Source organism: Mobula birostris, chromosome 10, assembly GCF_030028105.1.
Source record: "Mobula birostris isolate sMobBir1 chromosome 10, sMobBir1.hap1, whole genome shotgun sequence".
Taxonomy (NCBI): Eukaryota; Metazoa; Chordata; class Chondrichthyes; order Myliobatiformes; family Myliobatidae; genus Mobula; species Mobula birostris.
The window spans coordinates 50,904,981-50,921,745 of NC_092379.1; the positions used below are offsets into that span (position 1 = coordinate 50,904,981).

General features: G+C 47.2%; 2 protein-coding genes across 2 annotated transcripts in view; one reads left to right on the plus strand and one right to left on the minus strand.

The window, feature by feature from the left end:
* LOC140203676 (uncharacterized) overlaps positions 1–16,765 on the plus strand; it is a 179,094-nt gene that overhangs the window by 19,924 nt on the left and 142,405 nt on the right. The window contains 1 exon segment of the mRNA XM_072269724.1: positions 9,530–9,616. Within this exon segment, the coding sequence (XP_072125825.1) occupies positions 9,530–9,616 (87 nt within the window).
* On the minus strand, positions 5,716–15,990 carry LOC140204020 (uncharacterized). Its single transcript, XM_072270242.1, has 2 exons — positions 15,897–15,990; positions 5,716–10,055 (listed from the first exon to the last, which is right to left on the minus strand). The coding sequence occupies exons 1-2, from the start codon at positions 15,962–15,964 to the stop codon at positions 9,167–9,169; spliced, it is 957 nt and encodes a 318-aa protein (XP_072126343.1). The 5' UTR covers positions 15,965–15,990; the 3' UTR covers positions 5,716–9,166.

Genomic DNA, 16,765 nt, shown 5'->3' on the forward strand with positions numbered 1-16,765 from the left:
GGTCTGCAATTCGTTGAAAGTGGTGTCTCAGGCAGATTGGGCCATAAAGAAAACTTTTGGCACATTGGCCTTCATAAATCAAAGTACAGGAGATGGGATGTTAAGTTGAAGTTGTACAAGACGTTGGAGAGGTCTGATTTGGAGTATTGTTTGCTATTTTGGTCACCTACCTACAGGAAAGATGTAAATAAGATGGAAAGAGTACAGGGAATATTTACAAGGATGTTGCCCAGTGTGGAGGACCTGAGTTATAAGGAAAGATCAAATAAGGTTGGACTTTATTCCTTAAAATCTAGAAGATTGAGGGTGGAGATTTGATAGAAGTATACAAAATCCTTTCACCACTGAGGTTGGGTGGGACTACAATTAGAGGTCATGGGTTAAGGGTGAAAGGTGAGAAGTTTAAGGAGAACACAGCTGGAAGCTTCTTCACTGAGGGTCGAGAGAGTGAAACGAGCTGCCAGCGCAAGCGGTGCATGTGAGCTCGATTCTAACATTTAAGAGAAGTTTGGATGGAAGGGGTGTGGAGGGCTGTGGTCCCGGAGCAGATCGATGGGAGTATGGACGGTTTAAGTGCCAGTATGGAGTAGATGGGCGGAAGGATCTCATTCAGTCAGTCCTGTACTTTTCTTTGACTCTATATCAAAAACCGTATTTCTGCCACATTCGACAGTCGCCAATATGCCTACCGCCAGAACCGATCTACAACAGATGCCATAACATCTGATTTCAGTTCGGCACTCAGTACTGTTGTCCCACAGACTTAGTTCAGCAAACTCCTGCTCCTCGGTCTAAGTACGCCATTGAGCAAATGGGTGTCGAACTTAGTCATGGACAGACCGCAGATAGTCAGGATACACGCCTGCTCCTCCCTCCCCATCATCCTCAACACGGGTGTGCGCTGAGCCCATTGCCGTACACTCAGGTGAGCCATGACTGCGCGGCCAAGGGCCCGAGCATCACATTGTCAAGTTTGCTGATGACACGGCGGTGGGGGCAGAGAGTCTCGTTACCAATGACGATGAGACGACCTGGGCAGATACCTCTTCCTTAATGTCAGCAAGACAAAGTCGATAGAACTCGCACCAATCTCACATCCCCCTTTACATCGGCGGCACAGCAATGCAAACTGCGAGCGGTTTCAAACTCCTGGGAGCGCTCATCACACACTAGCTGTCGTGGTCCCAGAACACGTCTTACATCGCCAGGGAAGCTGGCCAGCAGCTCTGCTGGACTTCCCACATCCATACCGACGTCATTCTGCAGTAGAGGGCGTCCTGACAGGTATGCGTCACTGTTTGGTATGGAAACTGTACTGCGGCTGTGTTTTTATGGTGTTCTTTACCCGTCCTGGTTTTCTGATGCTGCGTCCGATCAGAGTAACAATTATTTCATTCTCCTTCACACTTGTGCGCAGAAAATCATATTAAACAGTCTTAAAGGGTCGGGGAATGCGGCACAGAAAAGGAGCTGGTTTCAGTCGTGACCACATAGGACACGGTTGAGGCACGAAGCGGCCGATTACTGCTTCTAATTCCTGTTGCCAACATCAGACTGTCCGCGCAGTCCAAACTGACGAGCATTTCAGTATGTGCGCGTGTTTTCATTACCTTGTTGGATCCATTGCGACCATCTCGCCACGTGAAATATTGCCTTTCATTTAAAAAATGCACAGAAGCGAGAGAGGTACAGGCTGTCACTGTCATCTGACAGTCGACAAAGGACTACATAATTTGTTTTCCATCCCATAAACTTCGAAACATATTCAAATGTTTGTACATGTATTCCTGAAATAAAATGGCTTGGCTGTACATTAATTGTTATGACCGGCTGGGCCTTTTCCCTCCTTGAACACGCGGGTATAATATAAACCGCTCACACAAAACACTGGAAACAGGAGCAAACCTATTCGGTACCCGAAGCCCCAACTCCTCGATACGGTCGAGTAGCGGCCAGAGGTACATGTGACAGAGCTAATCTAATCTTTGTGCTCCGGTAGCGTTGCGGTTCGGGGCGTTGGAGATCCGAGAGTAATTCTGGGGCCACCTAGCAGGAGTTTGTATTTTCTAGTGAGTGTTTCGGTTCCCTCCCACCGTCCAAAGGCGTACTGGTTGGTAGGTTAATTAGGCAGTGCAAACTGTCCTGTGATTAGACTAATACTAAAACGGGTGTCGTGGCTCTGGGCCGGATGGGCTGCTCCGTTCCGTATCTCTAAGCAAACACATCAATAGATTTGAAGTTTATGGAAGTTGAGTTTAAATACTATCTTTATTTGTCAGGTGTACATTGTGAAATGCATCAAATCACATCAGTGAACATTGCGTCAGGCTACGCTTCCCACACCAACATAGTGTGCCCACAACTAACCCGACTTAACCCTAGCCGTTTAAAAATGCATCCCCCTCCCCACTTTAAATACATATTAGACACCTCATGATCAGGCCCCCACAACTCGGTCCAGAGCCGCCTGGTGCTTGTTATGAAACGACCTGCTACCACCATCCATTCAGTCAGTGCGGTACAAATACTGTTTGAAACTCCAAAAGCAGCACCCCGTTTGCTTCAGAAAGGGTGTTCACTTCCGGTAGGCACATTTAGAGGCCGCCGATCTCGACCTTGCATTCTCTCTTTACTCATCTTCCGGTGAGACTGAAGCCGCTGATGCCGGCTGTCCCAGCAGCGCAGCACCGACGGTCCCATTTCGGCGTGGTAGCGTAGTGGTTAGCGCATCGCTTTACAGCGCTGGCCGTCTGAACGGAGTATCTACATTCTCCTGTGACCATAATACCATGAGACTATAAGATTTAGGAACAGAATTAGGCCATTTGGCCCATCGAGCCTGCTGCGCCATTCCATCATGGCTGATATACTATCCCTCTCAACGCCATACTCTTGCCTTCTCCCCGTAACCTCTGACACCCCTAGAGATCAAGAACCTGCTTTAAATATACCCAATGACTTGGCCTGCACAGCCGTCGATGGCAATGAATTCCACAGATTCGCCACTTTCTGGCTAAAGAAGTTCCCCATCTCTGTTCTGAAGGGACATTCTGAGGCTGCACCCTCTATAGGAGACTCCCTCACTACGGGAAACATCATCTCCACGTCCGCTCTAGGTCCTTCAATATTCAATAGGTTTCAATGAATTCCGCCTTCCCCAACGCCCAACCCCGCCCCCGCCCCCATCACTCCTGGAAACTCAAGCGAGTACAGGCCCAGAACCATCAAGCCCTCATCATACGTTAACCCTTTCATTTCCCATAATCATTCTCGTAAAACTCCTCTTCACCCTCTCCAATGCCAGCACATCGTTTCCGAAATAAGGCGCCCAAAGCTGCTCACATGTGTGATCTGATAAAATGCCTAATAAAACCTCACTATTGCATCCTTGCTTTTTTTAATTTTAAAATTAATGCTGGCATTGCACTTGTCTTCCTTACCACCAACTCAATATAACCATATAACAATTACAGCACGGAAACAGGCCATCTCGGCCCTTCTAGTCCGTGCCGAACTCTTACTTTCACCTAGTCCCACCGACCTCCACTCAGTCCATAACCCTCCATTCCTTTCCTGTCCATATAGCTGTCCAATTTAACTTTAAATGACAACATCGAACCTGCCTCAACCACTTCTGCTGGAAGCTCATTCTACACAGCTACCACTCTCTGAGTAAAGTTCCCCTCATGTTACCCCTAAACTTTTGCCCTTTAACTCTCAACTCATGTCCTCTTGTTTGAATCTCCCCCATTCTCAATGGAAAAAACCTATCCACGTCAACTCTGTCTATCCCCCTCATAATTTAAAATACCTCTATCAAGTCCCCCCTCAACCTTCTACGCTCCAAAGAATAAAGACCTAACTTGTTCAACCTTTCTCTGTAACTTAGGTGCTGACATCCAGGTAACATTCTAGTAAACCTTCTCTGTACCCTCTCTACTTTGTTGACATCTTTCCTATAATTCGATGACCAGAATTGTACACAATACTCCAAATTTGGCCTTACCAATGACTTGTACAATTCTAACATTATATCCCAACTCCTATACTCAATGCTCTGATTTATAAAGGCCAGCATACCAAAAGCTTTCTTCACCACCTTATCCACATGAGATTCCATCTTCAGGGAACTATGCACCATTATTCCTAGATCCTTCTGTTCTACTGCATTCTTCAATGCCCTACCATTTACCATGTATGTCCTATTTTGATCAGTCCTACCAAAATGTAGCACCTCACACCTATCAGCATTAAACTCCATCTGACATCTTTCAGCCCACTCTTCTAACTGGCCCAAACCTTTCTGCAAGTTTTGAAAACCTATTTCATTATCCACAACGCCATCTATCTTATTATCATCTGCTTACTTACTAATCCAATTTACCACCCCATCATCCAGATCATTAATATATATCACAAACAACACTGGACCCAGTACAGATTCCTGAGGCACAACACTAGTCACCGGCCTCCAATCTGACAAACAGTTATCCACCACTACTCTCTGGCATCTCCCATCCAGCCACTGCTGAATCCATTTTACTACCTCAGTATTAATCCCTAACGATTGAACCCTTCTTAACTAACCTTCCATGTGGAACCTTGTCAAAGGCCTTACTGAAGTCCATATAGACAACATCCACCGCTTTACCCTCGTCAATTTTCCTGGCAACCTCTTCAAAAAATTCAGTAAGATTTGTCAAACATGACCTTCCATGCACAAATCCATGTTGACTGTTCCTAATCATACCCTGCCTATCCAGATAATTATATATACCATCTCTAAGAATACTTTCCATTAATTTACCCACCACTGACATCAAACTTACAGACCAATAATTACTCTTAGAAGCCTTTTTAAACAATGGAGCAACATGAGCAATACGCCAATCCTCCGGCACTATCCCCGTTTCTAATGACATTTGAAATATTTCCGTCAGAGACCCTGCTGTTTCTACACTAAGTTCCCTCAAGGACCTAGGGAATATTCTGTCAGGACCCGGACACTTATCCACTTTTATATCCCTTAAAAGCACCAGTACCTTCTCTTCTTTAATCGCCATAGTTTCCATAACTTCCCTACTTGTTTCCCTTACCTTACACAATTCAATATCCTTCTCCTTAGTGCATACCGAAGGAAAGAAATTGTTCAAAATCTCCCCCATCTCTGCAAATTAACTTTGAGGGAATCCTGCACAAGGACTCCCCAAGACCCTTTGCACCTCTGATTGCTGAATCTGCTCCCTGTTTAGAAAATAGTCCGCATCTTTATTCCTTCATACAGTTCCCTACACTTCAATCCATCTGCCACTGCTTTGGCCATTCTCCTAATCTGATTAAATACCTCTGCAGGCTCAAGACTACCTGCCTGTCCAACTATCTTTGTATCGTACGCAAAGCTGGCCACAAGGCCATCAATTCTGGGGGGGGTTCCCCCCCCCCATTCAAAAGACGTACGGGTTAGGGTTAGGTTGAGTAAGCTGTGGGCGTGCTTTGTTAGCTCTGGGCGCATGTTGAGAGTTGTGGGCTGCTCAGCATGATCCTCCCTGGTCTGATTTGCTGCCAACAAATCGTTTTGCTGCACACGTGACAAATAAGGCTAATCTAATATTTAACTTTGTCAACAGTCAATAAACTGGTGGTGGGTGGGGGGGGGGGGGGGAGTACGATGACAGTATCAGTCATTCAAGGCTAATCTGTGACCTTGCCCGCAGGGTCCACGCTTGGTATCTTAATCCGTAAATTGACAACCAGTCAATAATTTTATATTTCAAGTTTACAAATCGCTCAACATCAGTACCCACGGGTGGAAACAGAATGCTCTTCAGCTATCTTCGATACCAGAAAAAGTTTATTAAAATTCTTTCAGAACAACGCCTTAAAGAGGCAACATACCGGATGCTGGCGATCAAGATCATTTGTTTGGTATTTGTGAAAAATATTAGAATCAGATTTAGAATTGGGATCAGTTTTCTTTAGGGATCAGAATCAGAATATTAATCTCCAGTCCGGCTGTAGGAGCTGTTAACATCATTGAAACGAGCCCACATTGTGACACTGAGCACGGCCCAGCCCTGAATATCATTACCAGAAGCAACAACGGCGGAATGGAGCCCCTGCGGTTATTTGACCTCTCTGGGGCTTCACAGTCTGGGTGATCGACTCCCCGCACGGGGAAAACTCTCCCCTCCTCCAAGTTTGAGTGCAGCAGTGGACAGCTACTCTCCAAATGGGCAACTAACAGCTTCAATAGACTGTCCCTGTACCTCAGCAGTGAGGTCACTCAGCTGGAGGCTCGTCCCACATACACAATATGTTGATGGTTGCTCCCCATTGTGAATCGAGATATTTGCTGCCACATTCATATGTTGTGGCCATTGGAGACTTGGATGGCTCAGGGGCATGAATGGTTGCTTCGAGTGCCAGGCTTTAGATGTTTCAGAAAGGACAGGGAGGGAGGTAAAAGAGGTGGGGGCACGGCACTGTTGATCAGAGAGAGTGTCACGGCTGCAGAAAAGGTGGAAGACATGGAGAGATTGTCCACGGAGTCTCTGTGGGTGGAAGTTAGGAACAGGAAGGGTTCAATAACTCTTCTGGGTGTTTATTATAGACCACCCAACAGTAACAGGGGCATCGAGGAGCAGAGAGGGAGACCAATTTTGGAAAGGTGTAATGATAACAGGGCTGTCATGGTGGGAGATTTTAATTTCCCAAATATCGATTGGCATCTCCCTAGAGCAAGGGGTTTAGATGGGGTGGAGTTTGTTAGGTGTGTTCAGGAAGGTTTCTTGACACAATATGTAGATAAGCCTACAAGAGGAGAGGTTGTACTTGATCTGGTATTGGGAAATGAACTTGGTCAGGTGTCAGATCCCTCAGTGGGAGAGCATCTTGGAGATTGTGATCACAATTCTATCTCCTATACCATAGTGTTGGAGAGGGATAGGAACAGACAAGTTAGGAAAGCGTTTAATTGGAGTAAGGTGAAATATGAGGCTATCAGGCAGGAACTTGGAAGCATAAACTGGGAACAGATGTTCACAGGGAAATGTACGGAAGAAATGTGACAAATGTTCAGGGGATATTTGCGTGGAGTTCTGCACAGGTACATTCCAATGAGACAAGGAAAGGATGTACGGTACAGGGACCGCAGTGTACAAAGGCTGTTGTAAATCGAGTCAAAAAGAAGAGCTTATGTAAGGTTCAAAAAGCTAGGTAATGATAGAGATCTAGATTATAAGGCTAGCAGGAAGGAGCTTAAGAAAGAAATGAGGAGAGCCAGAAGGGACCATGAGAAGGCCTTGGTGAACAGGATTAAGAAAAACCCCAAGGCATTCTACAAGTATGTTAAGAGCTGAAGGATAAGACGTGAGAGAATAGGACCAATCAAGTGTGACAGTGGGAAAGTGTGTATGGAACCAGAGGAGATAGCAGAGGTACTTAATGAGTACTTTGCTTCAGTATTCACTACGGAAAAGGATCTTGATGATTGCAGGGATCCCTTACAGCGGACTGAAAAGCTTGAGCATGTAGATATTAAGAAAGAGGATGTGCTGGAGCTTTTGGAAAGCATGGTTAGATAAGTCACTGGGACCGGACAAGAGGTAACCCAGGCTGCTGTGGGAGGTGAGGGAGGAGATTGCTGAGCCTCTGGCGATGATCTTTGCATCATCAATGGGGACGGGAGAGATTCCGGAGGATTGGATGTTTGCAGATGTTATTCCACTGTTCAAGAAAGGGAGTAGAGATAGCCCAGGAAATTTATAGACCAGTGGGTATTACTTCAATGGTTGGTAAGTTGATGGAGAAGATCCTGAGAGGCAGGATTTATGAACATTTGGAGAGACATAATATGATTAGGAATAGTCAGCATGGATTTATGAAAGGGGAGTCGTGCCTTATGAGCCTGATTGAATTTTTTGAGGATGTGACTAAATACACACCGGGGTTTGGGGATGGGACGAGCCCTCTCAGTCTCACGGGTTTGGCGGGACCGGAGAGTGTTTTCCCTGGACTTGCGCAGCCAAGGAAACCAGGGGGGTTCACACACCACGTGCTGGAGGAGCTCAGCAGGTCAAGTAGCACTTATGGATGGAACTAACCGGTCAACGTTTCGGGCCAAGACCCCAGATTGATTCCCATCCACAGACGCTGCCTGACCTACTGAGCTCCTCATTGTGTGTGTATCACTCTAGTTTTCTACCTCGTGTCCATGCTGTCTTCTCGCTGTGGCCATTGGTAAGGATGTACAGGAGCCTCAGATACCCATCGACCATCAGTCTCCAGAACCAGACAAGATAACTTCAGATGCACCAACACTGAACTGATTCCACAACCTACAGACTCACTTTCAAGGACTCAGCAAGTCATATTCTCAGTATTATTTATTATTACTCGTGTTTTTTTGTATATTTACAGTTTACCTTTTGCATTTTGGTTGTCGGTATCTGTGTGCAGTTTTTCCACTGACTCTTTTGTACTTCTGTGCTTTACTGTAAATCACATGGACTGAGGAGGGGCCATTTTCTGACTGTCAACCCATCTAAAACTCAGTTCTCTGAGACTGTCAGAGTGAATGCGTGTGCACGTGGTAAACGCTGTGAGCGCACACTCACTCCAGCGGACGTCACGGACACGAGTATAAATCAGTACTGAAGTCTGCAATCCTCACCCAGGACAGAACAGATCTACACCCAGCACCGCCCCACCGTGATGTGTGGGTGGATCGCCAGACCGTCAGGATTTCATCAGCATGCAATTCCGGTCTGTAAATCCCTTCCTTCTGAGGCTGTGCAAGAGGAATTCCCCAAAAAAAATTGCTGAGGGTTAGATGGAAATTCAGAGCTGAGGGCTTCCCCGTTTCTCTGGTCAGCTGGGACTCCAGGCTCCAGCCTGATGCCATGGGGCTCGGAGGATTGACCGTCAAAGCTAAAATGTTAAACTGAGAGCTGCACGTTCTCTCAGGTGAACACAGGCAAACACTGGGCCTGAGTGTCCGAAATCATCCAGGGCCCTGACAGTGGAGGGAGAGGAAGCAGACTGAGGCTGCTGAATTTAGAATTTATTTTTAAAAATCTTACATCCATCCCACAACGTGAGGGAGTAAAAGTCCTTGCGTTATGGCTCCGTTGAATTTGAAAATCCGATGGCCTGTGGGAAGGAGCCCTCACTTGTGAATCTGCTGGTGCTTCCAGAGGTTAGATGAATAGGCGAATCGCTTCTTACACACGGGGCACGTGTAGGGCCTCTCCCCGGTGTGCAGTCGCTGGTGCGTCACCAGGTTGGAGAGCTGAGCAAAGCTCTTCCCGCACGCCGGGCAGGTGAACGGCCTCTCGCCGGTGTGAACCCGCCGGTGCGTCAGCAGGGAGGACGACTGAGTGAACCCTTTCCCGCACTCGGCGCAGGTGAACGGCCTGGCCCCAGTGTGGACCTGCTGGTGCCTCACCAGCTGGGAGGACAGAGTGAAGCCCTTCCCGCACTCGGAGCAGACAAATGGCCTCTCCCCCGTGTGAACCCGCCGGTGTGACAGCAGGGAGCTCGGCTGCGTGAAGCCCTTCCCGCACTCCGAGCAGGTGAACGGCCGCTCCCCGGTGTGGAACCGCTGGTGCCTGAGAAGGTTGGACGGTTGACTGAAGCCCTTCCCGCACTCGGAACAGGTGAACGGCCTCTCCCCCGTGTGAAACCTCTGGTGCGTGATGAGGTTGGACAGGCAGTAAAAGCCTTGCTCGCACACGGTGCAGATGAACGGCTTCTCTCTCGTGTGACTGCGGCGGTGGATCTCCAGCTGGGACGGGTAGTTAAACCCCTTCCCGCAGTCCCCGCATTTCCACGGCTTCTCCCCGGGGGGTTGGCATCGGTGCTTTGAGAGAAGAGAGACTCGGCTGAAGCCCTGTCCACACTCGGAGCATGTGCACCGCTTCAGCCCGCCCTGAACGGGGCTTTTCGCTCCCCTGCTCAAAGGCTGAAGACGTTCAGACGGCTTGGGAGGCTCGGCCCGGTCTTCACCCACTCTTTGGTTGGAACTTCCTGTCTGTGAATGGTCCATCACCGGTGACCTGTGGGAGGGGATTGGGAAGCTGGTCAGGAGAGGAAATGCCACAGAAAGGTGCTAGAAACTTGCATGGAGTAAAGGAGTAAAGTGCATGGAGTAAAGCCAGATCTAACATGCAGAGAGGCTTTGAGGAAAGAGAAGCAGAATAAACGGTGTAAAGACAGTAAGGTAGAAGGGCTGAAATGTGTGTACTTCAATGCAAGAAGCATCAGGAACAAAGGTGATGAACTGAGAGCTTGGATACATACATGGAATTATGATGTAGTGGCCATTACAGGGACTTGGCTGGCACCAGGGCAGGAATGGATTCTCAATATTCCTGGATTTCAGTGCTTTAAAAGGGATAGAGAGGGTGGGAAAAGGGGAGGAGGGGTGGCATTACTGGTCAGGGATACTATTACAGCTACAGAAAAGGTGGGTAACGTAGCAGGATCCTCTTTTGAGTCAGTATGGGTGGAAGTCAGGAACGGGAAGGGAGCAGTTACTCTACTGGGGGTATTCTATAGGCTCCCTGGTATCAGCAGAAATACCGAGGAGCAATTGGGAGGCAGATTTTGGAAAGGTGCAAAAATAACAGGGTTGTTATCATGGGTGACTTTAACTTCCCTAATATTGATTGGCACCTAATTAGTTCCAAGGGTTTAGACAAGGCAGAGTTTGTTAAGTGTGTCCAGGACGGATTCCTGTCACAGTATGTGAACAGGCCGACCAGGGGTAATGCCATACTAGATCTAGTACTAGGTAATGAACCAGGTCAGGTCACAGATCTCTCAGTGGGTGAGCATCTGGGGGACAGTGACCACCGCTCCCTGGCCTTTATAATTATCATGGAAAAGGACAGAATCAAAGAGGACAGGAAAATTTTTAATTGGGGAAGGGCAAATTATGAGGCTATAAGGCTAGAACTTGCGGGTGTGAATTGGGATGATGTTTTTGCAGGGAAATGTATTATGGACATGTGGTCGATGTTTAGAGATCTCTTGCGGGATGTAAGGGATAAATTTGTCCCGGTGAGGAAGATAAAGAATGATCGGCTGAAGGAACCATGGGTGACAAATAAGGTGGAAAATCTAGTCAGGTGGAAGAAGGCAGCATACATGAGGTTTAGGAAGCAAGGATCAGATGGGTCTATTGAGGAATATAGGGAAGCAAGAAAGGAGCTTAAGAAGGGGCTGAAAAGAGCAAGAAGGGGGGATGAGAAGGCCTTGGCGAGTAGGGTAAAGGAAAACCCCAAGGCATTCTTCAATTGTGAAGAACAAAAGGATGACAGGAGTGAAGGTAGGACTGATTAGAGATAAAGGTGGGAAGATGTGCCTGGAGGCTTTGGAAGTGAGCGAGGTCCTCAATGAATACTTCTCTTCGGTATTCAACAATGAGAGGGAACTTGATGATGATGAGGACAATATGAGTAAGGTTGATGTTCTGGAGCATGTTGATATTAAGGGAGAGAAGGTGTTGGAGTTGTTAAAATACATTAGGACAGATAAGTCCCCGGGGCCTGACGGAATATTCCCCAGGCTGCTCCACGAGGCGAGAGAAGAGATTGCTGAGCCTCTGGCTAGGATCTTTATGTCCTCGTTGTCCATGGGAATGGTACCAGAGGATTGGAGGGAGGCGAATGTTGTCTTCTTGTTCAAAAATGGTAGTAGGGATAGTCCAAATAATTATAGACCAGTGAGCCTTACATCTGTGGTGGGAAAGCTGTTGGAAAAGATTCTTAGAGGTAGGATCTATGGGCATTTAGAGAATCATGGTCTGATCAGGGACAGTCAGCATGGCTTTGGAAGGGCAGATCGTGTCTAACAAGCCTGATAGAGTTCCTTGAGGAGGTGACCAGGCACATAGATGAGGGTAGTGCAGTGGATGTGATCTATATGGATTTTAGTAAGGCATTTGACAAGGTTCCACATGGTGGGCTTATTCAGAAAGTCAGAAGGCATGGGATCCAGGGAAGTTTGGCCAGGTGGATTCAGAATTGGCTTGCCTGCAGAAGGCAGAGGGTCGTGGTGAAGGGAGTACATTCAGATTGAAGGATTGTGACTAGTGGTGTCCCACAAGGATCTGTTCTGGGACCTCTACTTTTCGTGATTTTTATTAACGACCTGGATGTGGGGGTAGAAGGTTGGGTTGGCAAGTTTGCAGACGACACAAAAGTTGGTGGTGTTATGGATAGTGTAGAGGATTGTCGCAGATTGCACAGAGACATTGATAGGATGCAGAATTGGGCTGAGAAGTGGCAGATGGATTTCAACCCGGAGAAGTGTGAGGTGGTACACTTTGGAAGGACAAACTCCAAGGCAGAGTACAAAGTAAATGGCAGGATACTTGGTAGTGTGGAGGAGCAGAGGGATCTGGGGGTACATGTCCACAGATCCCTGAAAGTTGCCTCACAGGTGGATAGGGCAGTTAGGAAAGCTTATGGGGTGTTAGCTTTCATAAGTCGAGGGATAGAGTTTAAGAGTCGTAATGAGAAAGTGGCTCACCTGAGGACTGGGAGAAATTCAGAGTTCAGCAGAGGAGGACAAAGGGCTAAATTAGGAAGGGGAAAAAAGATTATGAGAGAAAACTGGCAGGAAACATAAAAACTGACTGTAAAAGCTTTTATAGATATGTTAAAAGGAAAAGACTGGTAAAGACAAATGTAGGTCCCCTGCAGACAGAAACAGGTGAATTGATTATGGGGAGCAAGGACATGGCAGACCAATTGAGTAATTACTTTGGTTCTGTCTTCACTAAGGAGGACATAAATAATCTTCCAGAAATAGTAGGGGACAGAGGGTCCAGTGAGATGGAGGAACTGAGCGAAATACATGTTAGTAGGGAAGTGGTGTTAGGTAAATTGAAGGGATTGAAGGCAGATAAATCCCCAGGGCCAGATGGTCTGCATCCTAGAGTGCTTAAGGAAGTAGCCCAAGAAATAATGGATGCATTAGTGATAATTTTTCAAAACTCATTAGATTCTGGACTAGTTCCTGAGGATTGGAGGGTGGCTAATGTAACTCCACTTTTTAAAAAAGGAGGGAGAGAGAAACCAGGGAATTATAGACCGGTTAGCCTAATGTCGGTGGTGGGGAAACTGCTGGAGTCAGTTATCAAGGATGTGATAACAGCACACTTGGAAAGCGGTGAAATGATCGGACAAAGTCAGCATGGATTTGTGAAAGGAAAATCATGTCTGACGAATCTCATAGAATTTTTTGAGGATGTAACTAGTAGAGTGGATAGGGGAGAACCAGTGGATGTGGTATATTTGGATTTTCAAAAGGCTTTTGACAAGGTCCCACACAGGAGATTAGTGTGCAAACTTAAAGCACATGGTATTGGGGGTAAGGTATTGGTGTGGGTGGAGAATTGGTTAGCAGACAGGAAGCAAAGAGTGGGAATAAACGGGACCTTTTCAAAATGGCAGGCGGTGACTAGTGGGGTACCGCAAGGCTCAGTGCTGGGACCCCAGTTGTTTACAATATATATTAATGACTTGGATGAGGGAATTAAATGCAGCATCTCCAAGTTTGCGGATGACACGAAGCTGGGTGCCAGTGTTAGCTGTGAGGACAATGCTAAGAGGATGTAGGGTGACTTGGATAGGTTGGGTGAGTGGGCAAATTCATGGCAGATGCAATTTAATGTGGATAAATGTGAAGTTATCCACCTTGGTGGCAAAAATAGGAAAACAGATTATTATCTGAATGGTGGCCGATTAGGAAAAGGGGAGGTGCAACGAGATCTGGGTGTCATTATACACCAGTCATTGAAAGTGGGCATGCAGGTACAGCAGGCGGTGAAAAAGGCGAATGGTATGCTGGCATTTATAGCGAGAGGATTCGAGTACAGGAGTAGGGAGGTACTACTGCAGTTGTACAAGGCCTTGGTGAGACCACACCTGGAGTATTGTGTGCAGTTTTGGTCCCCTAATCTGAGGAAAGACATCCTTGCCATAGAGGGAGTACAAAGAAGGTTCACCAGATTGATTCCTGGGATGGCAGGACTTTCATATGAAGAAAGACTGGATGAACTGGGCTTGTACCTGTTGGAATTTAGAAAATTGAGGGGGGATCTGATTGAAACGTATAAGATCCTAAAGGGATTGGACAGGCTAGATGCAGGAAGATTGTTCCCGATGTTGGGGAAGTCCAGAATGAGGGGCCACAGTTTGAGGATAGAGGGGAAGCCTTTTAGGACCGAGATTAGGAAAAACTTCTTCACACAGAGAGTGGTGAATCTGTGGAATTCTCTGCCACAGGAAACAGTTGAGGCCAGTTCATTGGCTATATTTAAGAGGGAGTTAGATATGGCCCTTGTGGCTACGGGGGTCAGGGGGTATGGAGGGAAGGCTGGGGCGGGGTTCTGAGTTGGATGATCAGCCATGATCATAATAAATGGCGGTGCAGGCTCGAAGGGCCGAATGGCCTACTCCTGCACCTATTTTCTATGTTTCTATGTAATGAAGCAGCTCTATAAAACTCTGGTTAGGCCACACTTGTAGTATTGTGTCCAGTTCTGGTCACCTCACTATAGGAAGGATGTGGAAGCATTGGAAAGGGTACAGAGGAGATTTACCAGGATGCTGCCTGGCTTAGAAAGTATGCATTATGATCAGAGATTAAGGAAGCTCGGGCTTTACTCTTTGGAGAGAAGGAGGATGAGAGGAGACATGATAGAGGTGTACAAGATAATAAGAGGAATAGATAGAGTGGATAGCCAGCGCCACTTCCCCAGGGCGCCACTGCTCAATACAAGAGGACATGGCTTCAAGGTAAGGGGTGGGAAGTTCAAGGGGGATATTAGAGGAAGGTTTTTTACTCAGAGAGTGGTTGGTGCGTGGAATGCACTGCCTGAGTCAGTGGTGGAGGCAGATACACTAGTGAAGTTTAAGAGACTACTAGACAGGTATATAGAGAAATTTAAGGTGGGGGGTTATATGGGAGGCAGGGTTTAAGGGTTGGCACAACATTGTGGGCCGAAGGGCCTGTACTGTGCTGTTCTATGTGCTATATTCTAAACCTGAAATAAAAACAGAAATTCCTGAAAGTCAGCAGCACCAATGGAAAGAGAGAGAGAGATAAGCACCGCTAGAGATTCAGAATCAGGTGTATTATAGAGCACCAGAGCAAAGAAACAGGCCTTTTGGCCCGTCTAATCCATGCTGAACTGTTATTCTGCCTAGTCCCTGGACGCAGCCCTCCGTCCCCCTCCCATCCGAACTTCTCTTACATGTTGGAATCGGCCTCACGACCAGCATTTCCACCAGCAGCTCCTTCCACACTCTCACCAACCTCTGAGTGAAGAAGTTCCCCCTCAGGTTCCCCTGAAGTAGTTCACCCTTCACTCTTGGCCCGTGATCCCTAGTTCCAGTCTCGCCCAGCTTCTGGTGCTGTTCCGGTAATTTGCTCTTGGCCCCTAACTGGCAGCGGGGAGAGGCTTGCGGACCGACATGCAGGTGCGGGAAACTCTATACAGGAGAACCGTCTGCTTCGTCTTTAACTTACGACGTCCTCACAGCGGCTGCTTTTCCAAGATGCTCGGTGTCTGCCAGGCCCCTGGAAGTGACTTTTCCACTGCCCCTGCGCGCACGCCAGCAAACTCGTCCTTGACTGGGAATACGACAGACAGGGCCTAAATAGAGCGCATGGGTCGTAGTCCGGTTGCGCATTCACCATTTCCGCAGTTTATTCGGTTTAAACCAAGTCAGTCTGCAAATTTGACCGGACGTTACTGATTCTTTATTGTAAGGACCTCAGCCGGGGTTACACCCCACCCTCGCTGCTACCCCCGTCAAGTCGCTGAATATTCCAATAAAATCATTTACCCAGCAAACCTGATTTAATCAATGGGACAAGCTCACCATTCCGAGACGACTCGGGCTGGTATTCCAGCAGCACGGTCCGCCGTGTTCCCGGAGCTCGTCTCCATTTTCCTCGCTGCCACCTCTACCGGCTGAGCCGCGCATGCACAAAACGCGCTCCGGCTTCCAGCGGCTGCGCATTTGGCTCCCATTGGATCAATAGGACATTATCTGCGGCGCGGGGGCTTATGGTCTCATCCAGACGCCATTGGAAGCGATTTTAATGCCCCCCCCCTCCCTTGACTATCATCTTTACACGATCTCAGGTCGCCCCGCACCCGTTTTGCAGCTGGAAAATAACCTTTCAATTGTAGGTGTTATCGTAATGTTGAAAGTTCTGAAACCAATTTACACACAATAGTCTTCCACATACAGAAACATGTTCACAACCGGACCATCGTTTCTGTCATGTTGAATGAAGGACAAATATTGATCAGGATCTGGAGATCTTCACAATTCGTCCTCAAAGTAATACCGGAACCTCTGCGCCCAGTTGAGAGCAGGTTCTCAGTTTAAGGAGTTGAGAACATAAAGCATTGAACATTACAGAAAGGTAAGGCCCTTTGGTCCCTGATGTTGTGATGACCTTTTAACCTACATTAAGATCAGTCTAACTCTAACATTCTACATGGCCCTCCATTGTTTCTATAATCCACGTGCCTTTCTAAGAGTTTCATAAGTGCCAGTGATGTATCTAAATACATCCTTGGGCGGGCATTCCATGTACTAACCACTCTCTGCGTGAAAATACCTGCCTCTCACATCCCTTCATATTTTTCTTCAGTTACCTTAAAATGATGCTCCCTCGTATTAGTTACTTCTACCTGGGAAAAAGTCCCTGGCTATCCACTGGATTGTGCCTCTTGTTT

Coding starts and splice junctions, on each gene's coding strand:
- LOC140204020 (XM_072270242.1), bottom strand. CDS start 15,964: ATGGAGACGAGCTCCGGGAACACGGCGGACCGTGCTGCTGGAATACCA. Junction 10,056..15,896: donor GCCCGAGTCGTCTCGGAATG/GTGAGCTTGTCC, acceptor CCCCTCCCACAG/GTCACCGGTGATGGACCATT.